We start from the raw sequence: 17,950 nt of genomic DNA, 5'->3' as shown, positions 1-17,950 counted from the left end.
GGACTAGCGTAAAATATATAAATTATCAAATGTGTATAGCAGGAAGCAAATGACAAAATAAAGGGACACTTTAATGTTGCATAGGCAGGAGGTGGATGAAAAGTGTCAGAAATGTTGCGGCAGTTAGCAGGGGCAATGTCTGCTTCCAGATTGGCTTACAAGGCACAACAGTTTTGTTTAGATAGAGTAATCTAAATACTCCCCCGTCCTCATAAAAGAAAAGGAGAGATAAAGTCAATTTTTCTATAAAGCACAAAATAACAATTTTCTGTTGCATTTAAATCTTTTATTATCCCTATACTCTAAGCCACTCTAACTGGCTCGGATGACACATGCAACTTCTAGTGTTATCTGTTGAGTTTGAGATCGGTTGGCGAAGAGTGCAAGGATCATGCATTTCGTTAAAAATTTTTAATTGTTCTTTTTATCTTGTTATGTATGCCTTATGAAGGAAGTCCAATTACAGACTTTAGCTTTTGGACCTCCTCCTGTGTATTATGCTACAACACTTCACCTTGTTAACAATGATGATTCTAATGCTTCATGCTGAGAATACTTGAGGAAAATGTGATGCCTGTGTCACCAGTATGGCGGTTCATCCATTATCACAATAATGGGCAGTTTGTAGCTTTGCCATAAGTTCATCCTTCTAGCTGCGTGCAACTGTTTAAATTTAATGTTTGTGAAGCTCATCTTTCATTGCAAAACCTGCGTATGAATACAATTGGCCTCATCTAGCCTCTTAATTTCTTTGTAGGTTTCAGAACATTTCTGACAAATGTAATCGTTTAAAACATCTTTTTAAAACATTTAATTGCACGTGATGAGTGTTAATTACTTAGCAAATAAAACTTAAATTTAGCATTAGGCATACTCAAATGTGTCGTGATTTATATATGCTCTGAGAATTATGCAATGAAATGAAATATTGTCACGTAGTAGTGACAGTGAAGAAAACAGTCGCAAAACTGTGAATGACAAAACGGACTTTTTATTGGCGAACCATCGATAAAGAATAGAACCATCAATAAAGACATAGAACCATTGATAACATTCGAGAAACTTCCGATACATGCAGGCGCGTCCTGCGCTGAACAATAGAACTTGTTAGACAGTGAAAAGCGGTCAACCGAGAAAGATAAACAAGTACTACACGTTTCAATATTGTGAACTTAACCCATTTCTTTAACTGCCCTAAATAACCATTGCGAATCTACCGTGCAACTCAAATGAACCACAAATAACACAAGGAAGCTGCGAACTGCTTTGTCAGCAAAGTACATATGAAATAATAGAAAAGTTCACATAATATTAGTGATTTCCATGGTGGCTCAAATTGCACAAGGGGTCGTATTCTGAAACAATCGACTTCGGCGATAACATCACCTTGGCCACGCCTCCGCCAATGGCGCGCATTGATTGGCTGTTTTAGCGAAACCAGGAAATAAATAGTGTCATCTATTAGTTTTGGTCTACATCAGTTTGACGTCACGGTGTCGTTGGGTGCTCCTGTGAATAAACAAATACGTCTGCGTCGTACTGTTGGCTGGTATGCTCGAAAACAACGCGCTCGAGCCACTCTGCACTCGCCATGTGCATTCTCTCATGTGTTGTAAAGTGTTCAAGAGCGCGTGTTGATAGTGCATGCTGACGTCACGCGTAAGCAGTAGGTTGATTTACTAAATGCGACTATTGCTGACGCGATAGTATCGCCGAAGTGGATCGTTTCAGAATACGGCCCCAGATGTCCCACTAGTAATCATGTGATACTTTGGGGATTCTGATCCATCTACAGGCTTAAGGAAGTGCAGGCATGCAGAAATTTCTGGCCGTGAGCACCAGTGTTGGCTCAAAATAATGTTCCTGCTTGTCACTGCAATCACACAAGCCATGGTTCGTGGCACTCTCGGCCAACCAATCTCAAACCCAGTTGCAACCGCCAAGCATCACGTGTGCAGTCAGGTGCCAGCCCCTCAACCACTATAAGCACCTCTAATTGGGCTGTACAATCATAAATTGCTCACAGCATTTGCTCATACAGTGAAGTGTTATTGCTGCAACACCTTCTTGGCATGCAAAGATTTCAAATATTTTATTTTGAAAAGATTTCAAGGGGCGCAACATAACACTCAGTTGAAATATGCAGTAGGCAGTCCCTGGGTTCAGGATTCATAGGCAGAATCCCCTGTCAAAGTAAAAAAGAAGGGGAAACAAAAAATACGGAGCACTTTAGTGACAAAAGGTTTGTAAATGCAAGTACAAATCAGTATACCATAAAGATATTAACGAGAAACAACTGCAATTGACAGACATAAAGAATTTTTCAAAATACTATACATGAAATAGCCTATACATCACCAGTGGAGCAAGAGCAGAAGCATGCCAGTATTTTACTTGAAGCCATTGACAGCCAGATGTTTGTATAAACTTCCTTATGTATTGAGTTAATAATGCAAGTTTGTGGCAAGACTCGTATGATTACTTCTTGACTTGTCGCAATCCGAGACCCCCAAAAGTGGTTGATAGATAATACAGCTGCACTTGCCCACTTAGCACTTCGGACGGTATGTTGTTACTGTATGGCCAGATAGCCCTTTGCCTTGTAACGTCAATATTGGAAGTGGGCTTGCTCTTATTTTTGTTATCAGTTTGGCTCTAACAAAGCCACAGAGGGTTTTCTGCGGTGCAAACACTTGACAGATAATTTTGTAGTCTGCATGAGTATGTAAAATGTCTTTGGATAAATACACACATCGCCTTGTAGGTCAATAATCTGACAGAATGGGCACCATCAAATGGGCAGCAGCGTATGCGCCATACAACTTAAGTGGCAACAATGCTGCATTGTTGACAGCATTGTAATGTCTATGAGGATACTCGCACGTAAAATGAGCATTACAGGAATGATGCAGACATGTTACTAAAATGTGCCTGTCTATTGTTCCTGTATCCAAAACGGATTTATGACCAAGGCACCGTGTGACAGAATGCACAGCCTATTTAACCATGTTGGGAAAAAATGTATATGCCAAAACCCCCATAAGCAATAATCCCATTGAACATATGGGGATCCCATATAAAGACCTGTATGTTTCCATACATCATATTGGATCATTGGGTGTGGGAGTTATGACACATAAAGGCTTTTTCAATAGGCAAGGGCTTTGAATACCTAATGTGTATGACACTTCTCTGTCTACTACAAGAATAAGATCTGTTCCCTAAACACTTGGTCAGTCATTTCTAATGAAATTCTAAGCTCGCTTGCCAGTTGTTCCACTAACAAATTATGTCAATCTTTTACACTTGGATTCTTCTAAACATTTGTATGCTTGATAAGTAGAAATACTCATTAGGCACTATTTAACCAGCTGAAAAGGGTTCAAAAACAAGTTTCATAAAATCTTTCAGCAGACTACGCTGAGTAAGCCTATGATACGTTATCTGGTTCTTTAGGTGAGATTACGTGGCACTCAAGGTAAGCTTTCTGATATGTGGGCACTTTACATGAGTACTTTCGCCGCTAGGTTTGCTGAGTCACCACAGATGTTGCCAGTGAGAAAGTTCAGAATATAACAGTGCAACTGTCCATGTAATAAATAAGCACTAACTTTCATTTCGACTATCTCCAGGCCAGCAGTGCTTCACTTTTGCTGCAATGCAGCATTTTGTTTTTGACCCACAAGACTATTGTTTGCAATGGCATAAGGATGCCCTGTCCATTTGTTACTGTTCATTCTGTCTACTGCCCAACAGGACGGAAAGTGAATACTAATACATGCATGCATGCTTTGAGACTACTTACATTGCTCTTGTATCGGACTGTTTGAAAATGGCACAGCAGGGGACGTGTCTATGCGAATCTATTTTAAGTCATAGCAAATTGTAGGTTTTATTAGAATGTTTGTAATGCTTCGAAGCCGCTAGCCGTTTTACTAATGGCACTATAAATGTTCTTCTCGGTGTTCTTTTCTGCATGGTTTCAGGCGTGTAACATATGAAGACTTGGAGAGAATAGCGCCTTATCGGCCAACCAGATTTCTTTCAAGGCCTATTGCTGAAGTTAAGGCAGTTCAGGTATGTATGGTCATGTGCTTACTATTATACTTGCATTTCATGCATAGCAGGCAACGCTGTGAAGGCTAGAGATAGTTCCCTCACTGCTTGCATTTGCAAACAAATATTATGAAAGAAATACATATGTATGCATCATGTAATTTGATGTAACATTAAGTCTCGTACTTCTCCATCGCCAAAATATGACGGAGCTGTTGCATGGGAGGCATCGCATCTATTTAGCATCAAACGAGCGGAATGGCATGTTCTTTGCAACCAGCAGCCACAACACACTGCTTGTTCTCTCAACTAAAGCATAGCTTGTCGCGTAATGGAAACACCAACATGCACAAATGATACATGATTTGGCAGAACTTTACATTTGCAAGTTGTCACTTTAATATGTGAAGTAGAAAGCATCGCCGATCAAAACCAAGTTCACTGCGAAATGTGTGGTGTGAGACTTGTGCATTACTTGTGTAGCTTCTGCAGATTTGCCTGCTGACTATGAAATTCACAACCCTAACGAATGGTGTCTGGTTCAGTGCATGCTCTGGTGAGGATTTGCAGTATGTAAGAGTTATCAACAGACCGCAAAGCCCACTGACCTTTCATTTGCATTGCCTTTTCCAGAGTCCCGATGAGAGGGGCTTCGGTGTTCAAATTCTCGAGAGTGTCTACCGGTTCACGCTTGGCTCAGTTGCTGGTGGTACGTGGTTTCTTTGTATAGTCATGGTGAAACTTGTTTGTCTATGGAGGCGTGCAAGTTGGTTTCATGCAGTGTTCTTATCACTACCTTGTAAATAGCCTAAACCTTTTGCAGTCCCTTTGCTTCATTGCTCTTGCTTTTGGTCTGTATCGAGCTTAAAAGGATCAAACGGAATAAAACAGTGTCATCAAAACTAATTCAGCTGGAACTGGCAAATGGCTGCAGATTTTGCTTTGTGGAAAATTTGAGCTTTCATGCCGGTCAGCCGTGCAATGAGTAGAAGGAGCACGGGGCATAGTTGTTTACTGTAATCTATTCAAACTGAAAACTGCACATCACGGAGTACCACAGTAAGACTCGATTTTCTGGAAGCGGCCCTTAGGTACTCCTGCTTCTTTTTTTGAGTGAATAGTCCCGGCCAATCCTGGTGCACCGGCCACTCAGGATAGCCTCTGTGGCTCACATTGTCGACATTGCCTTTGAGAGGTGCTGGGGCATGGTGACACACGTGGGCGTCTCGTCATTTCAGCGGCGGGAGCCACGGTTGTGTATCCCATCGACCTGGTGAAGACTCGTATGCAGAACCAGCGGACGGGCTCCTACATTGGGGAGCTCATGTACCGCAACAGCTGGGACTGTGCTAGCAAGGTGATTCGGCATGAAGGCCTCTTTGGCCTCTACCGAGGCCTGCTGCCACAACTGGTCGGAGTCTGTCCCGAGAAGGCCATCAAGCTCACAGTGAGTGCCGCCCACTAGAATCACTTCTTGAGCTGAGTAAAGTCATTGTTTTTTTATTTTTATTTATTTATTTATTTATTTATTTATTTATTTATTTATTTGCTCACTCATTCACTCACTCATCTCTGAAGGTTTGCCTATCACAGAGGGGAGGGGCATATTACAAGGCAAACATTGGAAAAAAAAAAGTTGACAGTCACTTTAGCATACACTAAAAAAGATGAAGGCGAAACGTGCGTTGCTAGGCGACGCACGTGAAAGTTCGCACGATCACGAGGCATTCATATAAATTACTTGACATTGTCATTCGAATACGTTGTTACTTTCTGTTACTTGTTTTCTCCCACCAAAGGTCGTGGGTATGAGTACTGTAATTAACTCTATCTTAATTAAGGTAGAATCAATGCCCCAACACATGGTGGCACCTTAATTAACCTTAAGTAACACCAAAGGTCATGGGTTCAACTTCCTTCAAAGTTTGTGGGTTCGAGTGCTTTAATTAACTCTGTATTAATTAAGATAGAGTTAATTAAGGCACTCGAACCCACAACCTTTATTGTTGGTGCCATTGAATTTCCCGGACGGCCAAATTTTCAACCCGTGAGCCATCTAAGGCTTTCGCCTTAAAAACATCTTAAATGTGGCTAAAAATACAATCAACACTGCAACGTAATCACTGAAGCTTCATTTTCTGTTTACCTAGTATCACTGTGTAACTAACATAAAATTTATCCCCTCGGTATTTAATGTAATTAGCATTCTTTGCCTATTTGATGCGTTTTGAGCCTATCTATCTATCTAGCCTCTTACACCAACACAATGGCCCAAGTTGTCTACCAGCTTCAGCCACTATGTATGTGCTCGGGGTCGTAATGCCGTCGTGTTTGTTGCGTCGTCGCCATTCTAGCTTTGTAATCCGACTCGTCAAGCCATTGTCGTCATGCAGTCACATTCGTTGCCATACCATCATCGTTATGCCATGGTGGTGGTTCCATCATCGTCATTGCAGCTTCATCATGCGACTCTCGTCATGCTGTTGTCATCACACCTCTTACACCGATCCAGTGACCCAAGTTGTCAATTAGAACTGAATGCTGGATGAGTTGATATTCCATACTGACGAAGAATAGTGTGATAAACAAGGGGCGAGAAGGGACGTGTCATGTTTCTTGTCCCTTGTTTATCACGCTAATCTTCGTCAGTTTGTCTGCTAGCTTGGGCCACTAAGTATGTGGTCAGTGATGCCATTGTGGTCCTTACTTCGCCGTCATTCTGGCGTTACCATACGACTTTCATCATGCCGTCGTCGTCACTCTGTCATCATCATGCAGTCGTGATGCTATCATGGTCATTCCATTGTCATTAGTTCAGCTTCTTCATGCAACTCTCGTCTGCCATCATCATCAGACATCTTGCACCAACCCAGTGACTCAAGTTGTCTACTAGCTTGGACCACTAAGTATGCACTCGTGGTCGTTGCATCATCGTCATTCCAGCTTTGTCATCCTACTCTCATCATGCCATCTTCACACCATTTCATCATCCATTTGTTGTCATGCCGTCGTCGTGATGCCATCGTGGTTATTCCGTTGTAGTCACACCATCGTTTTATCGTACAGCCGGTGTCATCCCTTTGCCCTCATACCGCTGTCATGTCATCACCGTCATTGCATTGTCGTCATCCCATTGTCTTCATATCGTTGTCATGCCATCGCCATCATTGCGCCATCGTCATGCAGTCGTCATTATGCCGTCGTGGTCCCTCCATCGGTCCTTTCATAGTCTTCATTCTAACTTCGTCTTTTGACTCTTGTCATGCCATCGTCGTCACTTCAGAAACCTCATCCCATGGTCGTCATGCCGTTGTCATATGGCCTTCTTCGTTCCATCGACGTCATTACTTCTTTGTTACGGTATCGTAATCGTACTGTTGTCATTGAATAAGGATTATGCCGCCAACATCATTGCATCATCGTCAGGCAGTCGTTGTCATGCATTCGTTGTCATAGCATGGTTGTCGTCATACCCTCGTCATCACGCTATCGTTTTACCATAGTCATCACTTCAGAATCGCCATCTCATTGTCGTCATTGTCATACCGCCTTTTTCGTTCCATCAGCATCATTCCATTGTTGTCACTGCGTCATCATTATACAATCATCATCAGTCATGGTTGATCATGGCAAGTGAGTGCCATACCAAAGTGGGAGGATAGCGCAGTATGTCGTATATAGCCAAATTAATGGAAGTCTCAGAATAACCACTGCAGATGTTAAATAAAGGTGACTTCATAAATATGGTGTGTCGCAACATAGTTCGAATGCTAATCGCATTACCATCGACAGTCATTGTGAGATGAGTTCTGCCATAATTTTTTTTTAATTCTTAAAAACCAACTCAGTTGTACAAAATTAACAGCTGAAACAAAACAAGCCAGAAGAACAAATTAAATGCTTGAGTACAAAGAAGAGAGCTAGAAGGAGAACTAACTAAGAAATTACAAAATGCAGTTACAGATGTCAATAAAAAAAAAAACTCTTAAATCGGGATGTGCGAATGATAGCAGTAGCTCCTTGCAAAAGATTATTCACAATGCACATCCTGACTAGTAGATCATATGTAGATATGTGACAGTTCTTTGAAGGAGGGGGAGGGAGATTTACTTTATTTTCAGAGCCAGTAAAACCGCTGGTATCAACCTTTTTTTTGCCAATAGTCAATTCTAGATATGAAAGAAGTCGCAAACGGCTTGTTACATTGATCACTGGGAAAAATAAAGCCGAGGTGTTTGTTTTATGCCGGGTAGTAAGCTGTGAAAATTTCAGCTCTGGCTTCATGGTAACGCACTGACAGTGCACGTACATTTGCCACTGCATGCGTGCGTGTGTGTGTGTTCATCCTCTGCAGCCCAGTTGTTGTGACCTTGCAGGTCAACGACTTTGTCCGAGACAAGCTGACCAGCGGGAAAGGAGAAATCCCTGCATGGGCAGAAATAGCGGCCGGTGGATGCGTGAGTCTTGCTATTGATATTTGTGATGCCACGTACAAACTCCTTTCTGTTAAATTGGTAGCAATGATCGCAATCATTATATTATCTGCAACAGCTTTATGTTTAGTGTTCTGTTAAAGACGCAATGACAACACAATTTTTGAAAGCTGCCCATCCAGTTTTGCTGCTTGTCTTGCAATGCCGTGCAGAAATTGTGGAACCTTTCATTTCCAGTTTCATTTCATTCATTTATGATAGTTGTAGCAAAGTTGTTGTAACAGTAATCACAATCCTCTTATTTTTAAATATTTATTTATTAATCCTCTTAACCATTCTGTGATTACTTTTTGTTCTAGAGATAGCTGCAGTGGTATTATGAAAGAGTGATGCAAGTAAATAAATTGCCTTCTTTGGTGCAAGAAAATAATTTAGCAATATGCAAGTGAACATCCTGAAAGTTTTGTACAGTATGTGCATCATGAAATTGTTCTATTAAGTACAATTAAGTATTAAGTACAAAAGAAGTTTATGGCATCGCAGTTTATATTTCCTGAAAAAGCCACACTCGTTTACGATGGTGCAAAATTAAAGAAATTCCAGTGACTGTGTATGTACTTCATAGCACTGTTTAATGATACATCCTGAAACTAGTGCTAGTGCCAGAAATTCTGCAAGCACACATGACAACTTTACTGTCCAGTCTATATCCAGTCTATGCCATGTCTATTGGGAAACAATCCTATATATTGTGTTTTGAGTTCCATTAGTATGGGGGACAGACTCATTTAAATCGCCATTGCCACCGTGGTGGTAGAATAATCTAGATCAAGGCAACCAAGCTGTACCGTCATTTTTCTTGTTAGGCACATTGTAGCCATCATGGCTCCATTTTTGAGGCCTGGGCTCAACAAATGCCCTGAGCAAAGTAAGTTTCAACCATTTGGCTTTAACATGTCAAGTATCTTGGGATGAAGCCAGACACTACTAACCCTCATTGAGCGAAATGTGGGGTGTGCCGCAAGGGTGATTGACATCGTTGCAATGGCAAATTCGATTTTGAACAGCCTCCTGAAGAGCTTGAAGTGTATGTCTAATGTTTGTTTCAACCTCCTTTAATTTTGGCCTTCAGAAACCTGGAAATCCTTGAATTGTTCTTGAATTCTGTGTCAGATATTCTGTATGAACCCTGGCAAGACGTACGACAAAGAGATTAAACAAGAGGTAACTTGGTGAAGCTGCTAATTTGCTTATCGGGTGTCAGGCGCCACAATTTTTTGCACCAGTGTGCCTTTCAAGCAGTCCACCAGGATTGGAGAAATTGCCCCTGCTATCTACTACAGGCAATATTTTACATGTTTGAAATTTTAAAAAAAAGTCAGGTAATCAAAAAAGAAAAAAATTGGTCTGAACAAAAATGCATGCGACTGTTGAGTCAACACAGAGAAAGGCAGAACATTGTGCTTTATAATAAAGAAAAGGAGAGAAGTGCAACGTCACAAAATTTAAGTATAGTATTAACAGCTGTTTTGCAAAATAAACTATTTTTGGGCACTGAATTGGAGAGAGTGTAGTGAAGGAGAGTCACAGCACGCTGTGGGGCATCCTTATCAGCGCTGTCTAGTGGGTCAGTCTCTCCAGCGCATCGCTCGGACTACGCCGCTCACGCTCGCGGTTCCTTGAACTAATCCAACGGTTGGCCCTAACGCCTCCGTGCAATAATGCCTTTACAAGAGTATTATTTTTTAAGCGAAGCTTTATAGGATCACAAGTGTCTCGGCAGTGGTGGTGTCACGCTGAAAACTGGGCAGATTCTGGCGATAGTGCAGAAAGGGTCCAAGCTCAATGGCACATACCAGGGACAAAAAGAGAAAGAAAGAGAGAGGGAAAGGAAGAGAAAGATAATCACCACGAAGGTCAGATACTCACACGACAAGCTTTTCTTACCCCCATTTTCTCAACAGGGGAAGAGCTGGTGATTTTTAGGTTGCCATACCAACACGATTCACCACTGAAGGACAAATTAGTATTGGTCAGTTGCGACACATCACATGAACAAAACATTTCGAATTAGAAATTCCTGACGCTTTTTTTGTTCTCTTGTGTTGTTCTTTCTTTTTTTATATATACTTAGTTCCGCTCGCAATTTCTGAGCAATAGAGACATGTAATGTGCGAAAAATTGTATTGTGTATATACAAGGTGTTTCAGCGAACTTTTTTTCAAAAATTCTTAAAGGTTGCCTGTGGCAGATAGCACAATTTTAGTTCATGAGCTGGTCTATTCGAAGAGGCGGACATTCCTTGCACAAAAAATTGAAATGCATAATTGAATAATTACCAATAATTGACTAATTAAGTTTCAACTAATTACCTGATGACCCATATTGCAATTCACAAATTGTCGTGGAATTCGCAAGGTGGATCCACTTGAAATGAATTCTCGGGATGACACCAGTTTCAAGATAATAATTATCAAACTTTGCAGAGAAATGCATCGGCGTTCCAGTTAGTATCTTAACAAAACGTTGCTTTATGCATTCATAACAAAACGTTGCTTTATGCATTCAAGCACAAAATTAACTGGAATGCCAATGCATTTCTCCGCAAAGTTCGGGAATTAATATTTTGAAACTGGTGTCATCCTGAGAATTAATTCCAAGTGGATCTGCCTTGCGAAACTCCCGGCTACAATTTGTAAATTGCAATATGGGCCATCAGGTAATAAGTTAAAAACTTAATTAGTGAAATATTGTTAATGATTCGATTATGCATTTCAATTTCTTGTGCAAATAATGTCCGGCTCTTTGAGCAGACCAACTCATAAACTAGATTGGGCTATCTGCCACAGGCACCTTAAATAAATTTTGAAAGTGTTCGCTGAAACACTCTGTATAGCCTAGCCTATAAAATGACTGTTTTACATAGTAATGGCTTCATTTAATGTAGCTTTATGACATTTTAAGGCTGATTTTATTGTCAGTGTCATAGACTTTGCATGTCACAAAAATGGTAACTGTCACATTAGCCACGTGGCTATCGCGTTGCGCGGCTGAACTCGACGTCGCGGGTTTACTGCTGGCATGGCAGCTTCATTCCGACGGGGGTGAAATGCAGGATTGCTGGTGCAGCTAGATATAGGTTCACATTAAATATTAAAATTTGGAGTTCCCTGCTAGAGTGTGCCTCACAATCATATCGTGGTTATGGCACGTAAATCCCGAGAATTTAATTTTGCTTTTTTTTTTAATGCAGTGCCCTCGATTGTAACATGCACCTTGATTTTTATACTTCAAAAAAAATTCAACGCGAAACACTTTTTATTGTTACCCCACCAGAATTTAATTGTAAAAGAGAGAAATTGGTATTTGTTCTGACTTGGAGAAAGAAAACTTATCGCATCCCTAGCCACAGCTTTCTTTTTAACATATGGCTTTGACATCACTAACATCGTGGCCAGGCCTCCTTATTGTTCAGCTGCCCACAAGATGTCAACTAAAACACTAGACTTGGACGATTGGAACCCAAAATACAAGAGCAGAAGGCAGGATCTGAGATTGGGGGTTAGACTTTGACACCTCCTATTGCACTTTAGGTTTCCTACTCAATTCTGACCTGCCATTGTTTAGTGAAATTTTTCAAGCAAAAGTGCACATTAGAATCGAGTAAATAAGGTAAGTATGATTGCTTTCCTAAAAGTTTCTTGCTTATTCACATTCCAGGCTGGAGCCTCACAAGTGATGTTCACCAATCCCCTGGAAATTGTCAAGATTCGTCTGCAAGTTGCGGGAGAAATTGCGTCCGCAGCTAAAGTCAGGGCATTGACTGTCATCAAGGATCTTGGAATTAGAGGACTATACAAGGCATGCTCATATCTTACTGTCAGCATTGAGTGACTATTCTGAGTTCTGCTGTTACTGCATTCACTGACCATGGCTGTAAGGATTGATCCGAATAAGTTGCGTGCAAGCTTCTGGTTTGCAGTAAGGCACAGTAACAGATCACGGTCGTTTAAATGCTTAGAATAAGAGAAATGATTGTGCCTAGGTTTCTGGGGTATTTCTCATGGTTCATGATGTGTCACCAGGAATTGCAGCAGATGATGTGGTTGCAGATTATTTTTCTTTTCCGTGACATTCTTTTTTTCTTTTTTTTTATCCCACTGTGGACTGCTCAGAAAAGAGAATGCACTACCATTCTGTGAAAGTCATTTTGGAAGCAAGGAAATCTTTTGGGAATCAAACTGATGTCATGGGGAAACCAAAGGAAGTCCATAGGAATCCTTTGGCTGCCAACACATGTCGTTCTCCAAACAGAGCAAAAGTGCTCTCTAGTGGCAACAGTGACTGAACTCTGGTCAAAGCGCATAGACGCTGCTAACAGCTTGATCCAGTCACTAGTACAAAGCTGTCACCAAAGTACTTGTAAATGCTCCTTGAGCATTTACAAGTACTTTGGTGACAAGCGTGCACAAATTGTGCGTGTAAAATTGTGCATCCCAGCAGCACAACCAATTACTTCACAGAAATCATGTGTGAGGGTGATTGAAATTTCGGATGTGCGTATTCATGCCGGATTTTTTTTACATGATTTGTGCAGGCGATCTAAAAATGGTGGTCATGATCAAGGTCTTCATAATTTACTTTGTTGTCCTTGCTTAATTGTTAGTGGCGCAATTACTTCACCTTCCGTGTGGCGTTCGGGCACTGCAAAAATACTGTTTTCGGCTCGACACCAAACCACAGCCACGGCGGCCACATTTCGATGAGGGTGAAATGCAGAAAACACCCAAGTACTTGGATTTAGGTGCACGTTCATGTTCATGATCATGTTCCTTATTGATCATTTGTGTCAGATATTATGTAGTATTGCTGAATCACTGTACATGTGGTGCTAACAGCATGTTTGTTAAAATGTTTCCCAGCTGCTGTGTTTTCTTGCTGTAGTGCCATATATCATGTATTAGAAGGGTTGTGTTAAATTTTCTAATCGTGAGCAACACTGAACAATTAGGTCACTTGTGTGTTATGCAGTGTGGTGCAATGACAGTTTTCCGAGTTTCTTTCGTCAAACATGCAAAAGCAGTACATTGTTGATACTGACATTTTCTTTTCTTTCTTTTTCATTTCAGGGCTCCCGGGCGTGCTTTCTGCGAGACATCCCCTTTTCAGCCATATATTTCCCAACGTATGCGCACTGCAAATTAAAGTTTGCAGACGAGATGGGCCACAATGGACCCGGGTCTCTGCTGCTGTCTGCTATGATTGCAGGTGCTTGGTCTAAGCTGCCTCTCGTTCCAGATCTCTTCATCACACCATTGATCTGCACCCAATTTGTGTTTTGCCAAACTCGTGCACTGGATTTCCTTACTCACCCAACCAGATTGGGTAGTCCACTGCCCTGTGGCAACTTGAACTGCATATAACAGCACCTAACATTACCTTACTGCTCACTTTTCTAAAGTCTTCAATTGTACTTATAGTGCACTCCAAAAAATTAAGCTCGTGTTGGATGCACATCTTGTCTGAGCATTGTTGTGGTGCCCCAACGAAACAATTGTTAATCGTACAACTAAACCATAAACTACATTGCTGCTATGTCAAGCCAAAAATCCTCTTCTTTAAGTTCATTGTGCCATCCTCGGACCTCCACACCTAATATTCACACCTAATCTCCACATGTGATAAATTTGGTCGTGGCCACATCTGGGCCAGATTATAGTAACACCTCTGATAAAAAGGGGTGTCCAGAGACATTACAGTGCAAACAAACACTCAGCGTGGTAGGACCAGCAAGTCAGGTAAGGTAACCTCCAGGGACCTTCTTGACATACTAAAAGGTAGGGTCATGCTGTAGGACCAAGGTATGTTCAAATGCATGTGCATGGAAGACGGAATGCTGCCCTACCTTTGGCTTGTAGCTTGTCACTATGATGTGCATTGTCGCGAAAAAGGCAACAGTCGCCATGTCTGCGATGCACATCCAACGCATGACCAGAGTCAAGGGCTCTTCGTGAATATTTTTTTCAGACTTTCTTGTCCAGAGTCGTAGTGCTTGCTGGCCATTTTTAATGCAGTTGCCATCGTGGTTAAAATAAAGGATCAGCATAGCCAATTTCAGCTAGCTGTGGTTGGTTGCTGGTTCCTATAGCAAGGTAGATGTAGTATGCAATGGGCCAGTTGTCCTGTTACGGTCGACAGAATTGAATATTTTCTACTTCACAGCCAATATATTTAGCTGTTGAGACTTTTGTAAAAAAAAAATGGCGCTCTGCAGGCTGAACCACTGGCCTATCGTTTTTCCACTGTGCTGACACTGTAGTTGGCTCTTGGCAGGTGTGCCAGCCGCGTATTTAGTGACACCTGCGGATGTGATCAAGACAAGGCTACAGGTGGCCGCACGACAGGGTCAGACCACCTACTCGGGTGTCATGGATGCTTGCCGCAAGATTTGGAAAGAGGAAGGAGGACAGGCTTTCTGGAAAGGAGGACCGGGTATGTACACACTTCTCATCCAGTGTCATAGTCATAGCTTTTGCAAGCTGCTGACTGTGTGATCTGTGCTAACATAAATCATTCGGCTAATGGTGTTTACCTAGAGCTTCAGGACAGGTGCTATAGCACCAAATTGAGTTATGTCAGTGTGATGGCCCCTTAACTGCCAATGACGGGTCAACTTGTCATGACAGAGGTTGCACTATAACCTCTTATAGCTTGTAATTTAGATGCATATGTAATCCACAATGTGTTTCACTTTCTTTTCTTAAACAAGAGCAGTAAAAGTGCTATAGTCATTCCTGGTACCATATTTTTTAGAAAAATATGGAAAAATATGTGCAGGTTTTAGAAAACGTGCACTTTTCATCAATTTTTCGAAATTTTGATGCAGTTAAAAGGTTAACAATGCAGTGAAGAGAGCAATCTACTGTTGAGCATGAGGTCATGGGAGTGATTCCCAACTGGAAATCAATGGTGCACTCTGGTGGCAGAATGCAGAAACGCTTGCGTACCATGCCTTGAGTGCCTGTTAAAAAAACCCTTGGGTGGTCAAAATTAATCTGGAGCCCTCCACTACAGCATCCCCCATAACCCACTGTGCTGCTTAGGGTCTTTAAACTCCATTATTCAAATGTGCCACTCATAATTCAAAGAAGGAAAAAGTGTGACTGTCCATTGAATGAAGACCTAGACGGATCCAACAAAAATGTTTACCCCCTTCTCGCTCACAATTGTTGCCTCATTGTGGTGTAAAATCTGGCATATAAGACCTTCACAATCTTGAATTCAGATGTGCCAGAATAGAAGATTATTATGTGCTCCTTATCAATCAAAGAAAGCACTCTGCAGGGCAGTTTAAGAGGAAAGTTTGGCTGGTTGCTTGCATCGGTTTGCTGCGAAGTAGCGATGGCAAGTTATAGTGGGAAGTGTTCAAGTGTGTATTAAACGCCTGTGTCTGTAGATATGGACAGCCAAGATAACCGACAGATAGGTTGCACAAACATCCTTGAGAAAATTTTTTGCCCTGTGCAGTGCTTCTTTTTTTCTCAGCCCTGCACAAGAATAGTCCACACCATTAAGCCACTGCATGCACCATTGTCTTCTGTAGCTCTGAATGTTTCAGTTCTCTCTCAAGCAGTCTCACATACAGAGATGACAAGTTTCAGTGCCAGAACATGCAAGCAAAACAGTGTCATAATGCACTACAGAAAAGTCCTATACATTTGTGTGCCCTTGGATATCTGGTCATGGCACATTCGTAACATTCAAGCTTTTCTGTTCTCATGCAGCCCGTGTTTTCCGGTCGGCCCCTCAGTTTGGTTTCACACTGTTGACGTACGAAATCCTCCAGAGGCTGTTCTACATTGACTTCGGAGGGAGGTGAGCCTGATGACCGACTCGGTGAAATCGAGCGACATTGCCTGCTGATCCTATGCATTTTGTTTTCCATGTAAAACTGTATGCCTTAGAAACTATATCCCTTTGAAACTATATACCTTTGAACTCAACAGGAGGCCAACGGGATCACAAGTCAAGGTGCCTGTGCAGACAGGGGAGATGAAGTCTTCCAACCCCGACCACATTGGTGGCTACCGTGTCGCCTTGGCCACATTTAGTGGCATGGAAACCAAGTTTGGACTTCTTTTGCCTCGGTTCAATGTGGGTGCCTAATGGGCGTCGCCCAAAGTAGTGAATGGACAACTTCTGTCTTAGCATGAAGTACGTACACACATTCGTACGTACACACACTCAGTGTAGTGTGTGCAGAACTTGCTCAGTCACACAGTGGTAAAATAGGCGAGTAATTCTCCTGTCTGCCCCCCCGGTTTTAGCATGTATAATTAATGCGCCATTGTTTCGAAGGATTTTTTTAACTACTCTTTTCTTGACCAGCCCGCGTGCTTAAGAACTGAATGTTTCGAGGTTGGATTGTGCAGAGCTAGAAATATGAACGAAAAGAAAGTGGTGCTGCGAAGTTTTTAACTGCCAGGCTTGGAATGTTTTAATTTCCGGGGTTTCGTAGGGGTGGTGTTGGGCATGACCATGGTACAGGCATGCGCCTTTCTTGTGTTCATTAGCCGTGAGCCCTGACGAAGCAATCTGTACAGCGAGAGCAGGGTTGTGTTCATTCTTTAGCCTAAGGCGACAAGGTTATGTGTAGTTAGGAACGTTGTGTCCTATTTTATGAGCAGCTACGTGTTGCTGTTGCAGCTGTTCACCTCTGCACATGTTGTTGTTCCATATGTTGAAGCTCCGAATTTTAGCAGGTTGGTGCGAAGCTATGCCACTGGCTGTCCACTTGCCAGGTGGAGATTTTAAAAGTGTTGGGGCACATCTTTGGAAGATTGTTATAGTCAAGTTTTTATGGAAGCAGCAGTGCAAACCAGTGCTCAGGGCCTTGTACCACCATGTCATCAAGCCACCCCAGTCAATTACCTTGGGTCTGTTGTATAATGCTTTTGCCATGCAAATACGCTATTGACTTTGTCCCTTTTGCTTTAGCAGTCCTAGTCACACTAGTTCTTAACGTATTGTGCCTGACAGTGGCGCAAAATGTTACTATCCTTACTTTTGCCTAGATTGTGTACAGTTATTTCAAGGTTCCCTTTTCTCTTCAAGTTCAGCGGTAGCACGGCAGTTTCATCTGTACAGAAGCATTAAAAGTTGAATGTTATACTTTCACCTCTCTGCTTGTTGTGTTCTTTTATAGTGAACAGCATGATTTTATACATATCTTTATTTCAATTATAAGTGAACGAGTATAAAAAGCAAAATAAGCCTTTGTGCCAGGGTGAAACGAGGTGGTCATTACTGACTTTCATCTGAAGCGTGCAGCTGATCTCTGCAAACTTATTCTTAAACTTGTTGCAGGTGTACGTGAGAGTCGTCACCTTGTGGCCTGCTCCGTTTGCTATTGGCGTGTCTAGCTCCATCAGATAGCTTTGCTTTTCCACATTTCCAGTAAT

General features: G+C 41.8%; 1 protein-coding gene across 1 annotated transcript in view; it reads left to right on the top strand.

Moving 5' to 3' along the window:
- The window catches only part of LOC119455458 (calcium-binding mitochondrial carrier protein Aralar1-like), a 41,181-nt gene extending 23,515 nt beyond the window's left edge, over positions 1–17,666 (top strand). Inside the window, 9 exon segments of the mRNA XM_037716864.2 lie at positions 3,987–4,077; positions 4,690–4,765; positions 5,295–5,503; positions 8,433–8,513; positions 12,210–12,350; positions 13,619–13,757; positions 14,823–14,981; positions 16,274–16,364; positions 16,496–17,666. Of these exon segments, the coding sequence (XP_037572792.1) occupies positions 3,987–4,077; positions 4,690–4,765; positions 5,295–5,503; positions 8,433–8,513; positions 12,210–12,350; positions 13,619–13,757; positions 14,823–14,981; positions 16,274–16,364; positions 16,496–16,655 (1,147 nt within the window). The 3' untranslated portion in view covers positions 16,656–17,666.
- Positions 17,667–17,950: the final 284 nt, after the last annotated feature.

Source organism: Dermacentor silvarum, chromosome 6, assembly GCF_013339745.2.
Source record: "Dermacentor silvarum isolate Dsil-2018 chromosome 6, BIME_Dsil_1.4, whole genome shotgun sequence".
Lineage (NCBI taxonomy): Eukaryota > Metazoa > Arthropoda > Arachnida > Ixodida > Ixodidae > Dermacentor > Dermacentor silvarum.
This window is presented reverse-complemented; position numbering and strand designations above follow the sequence as displayed.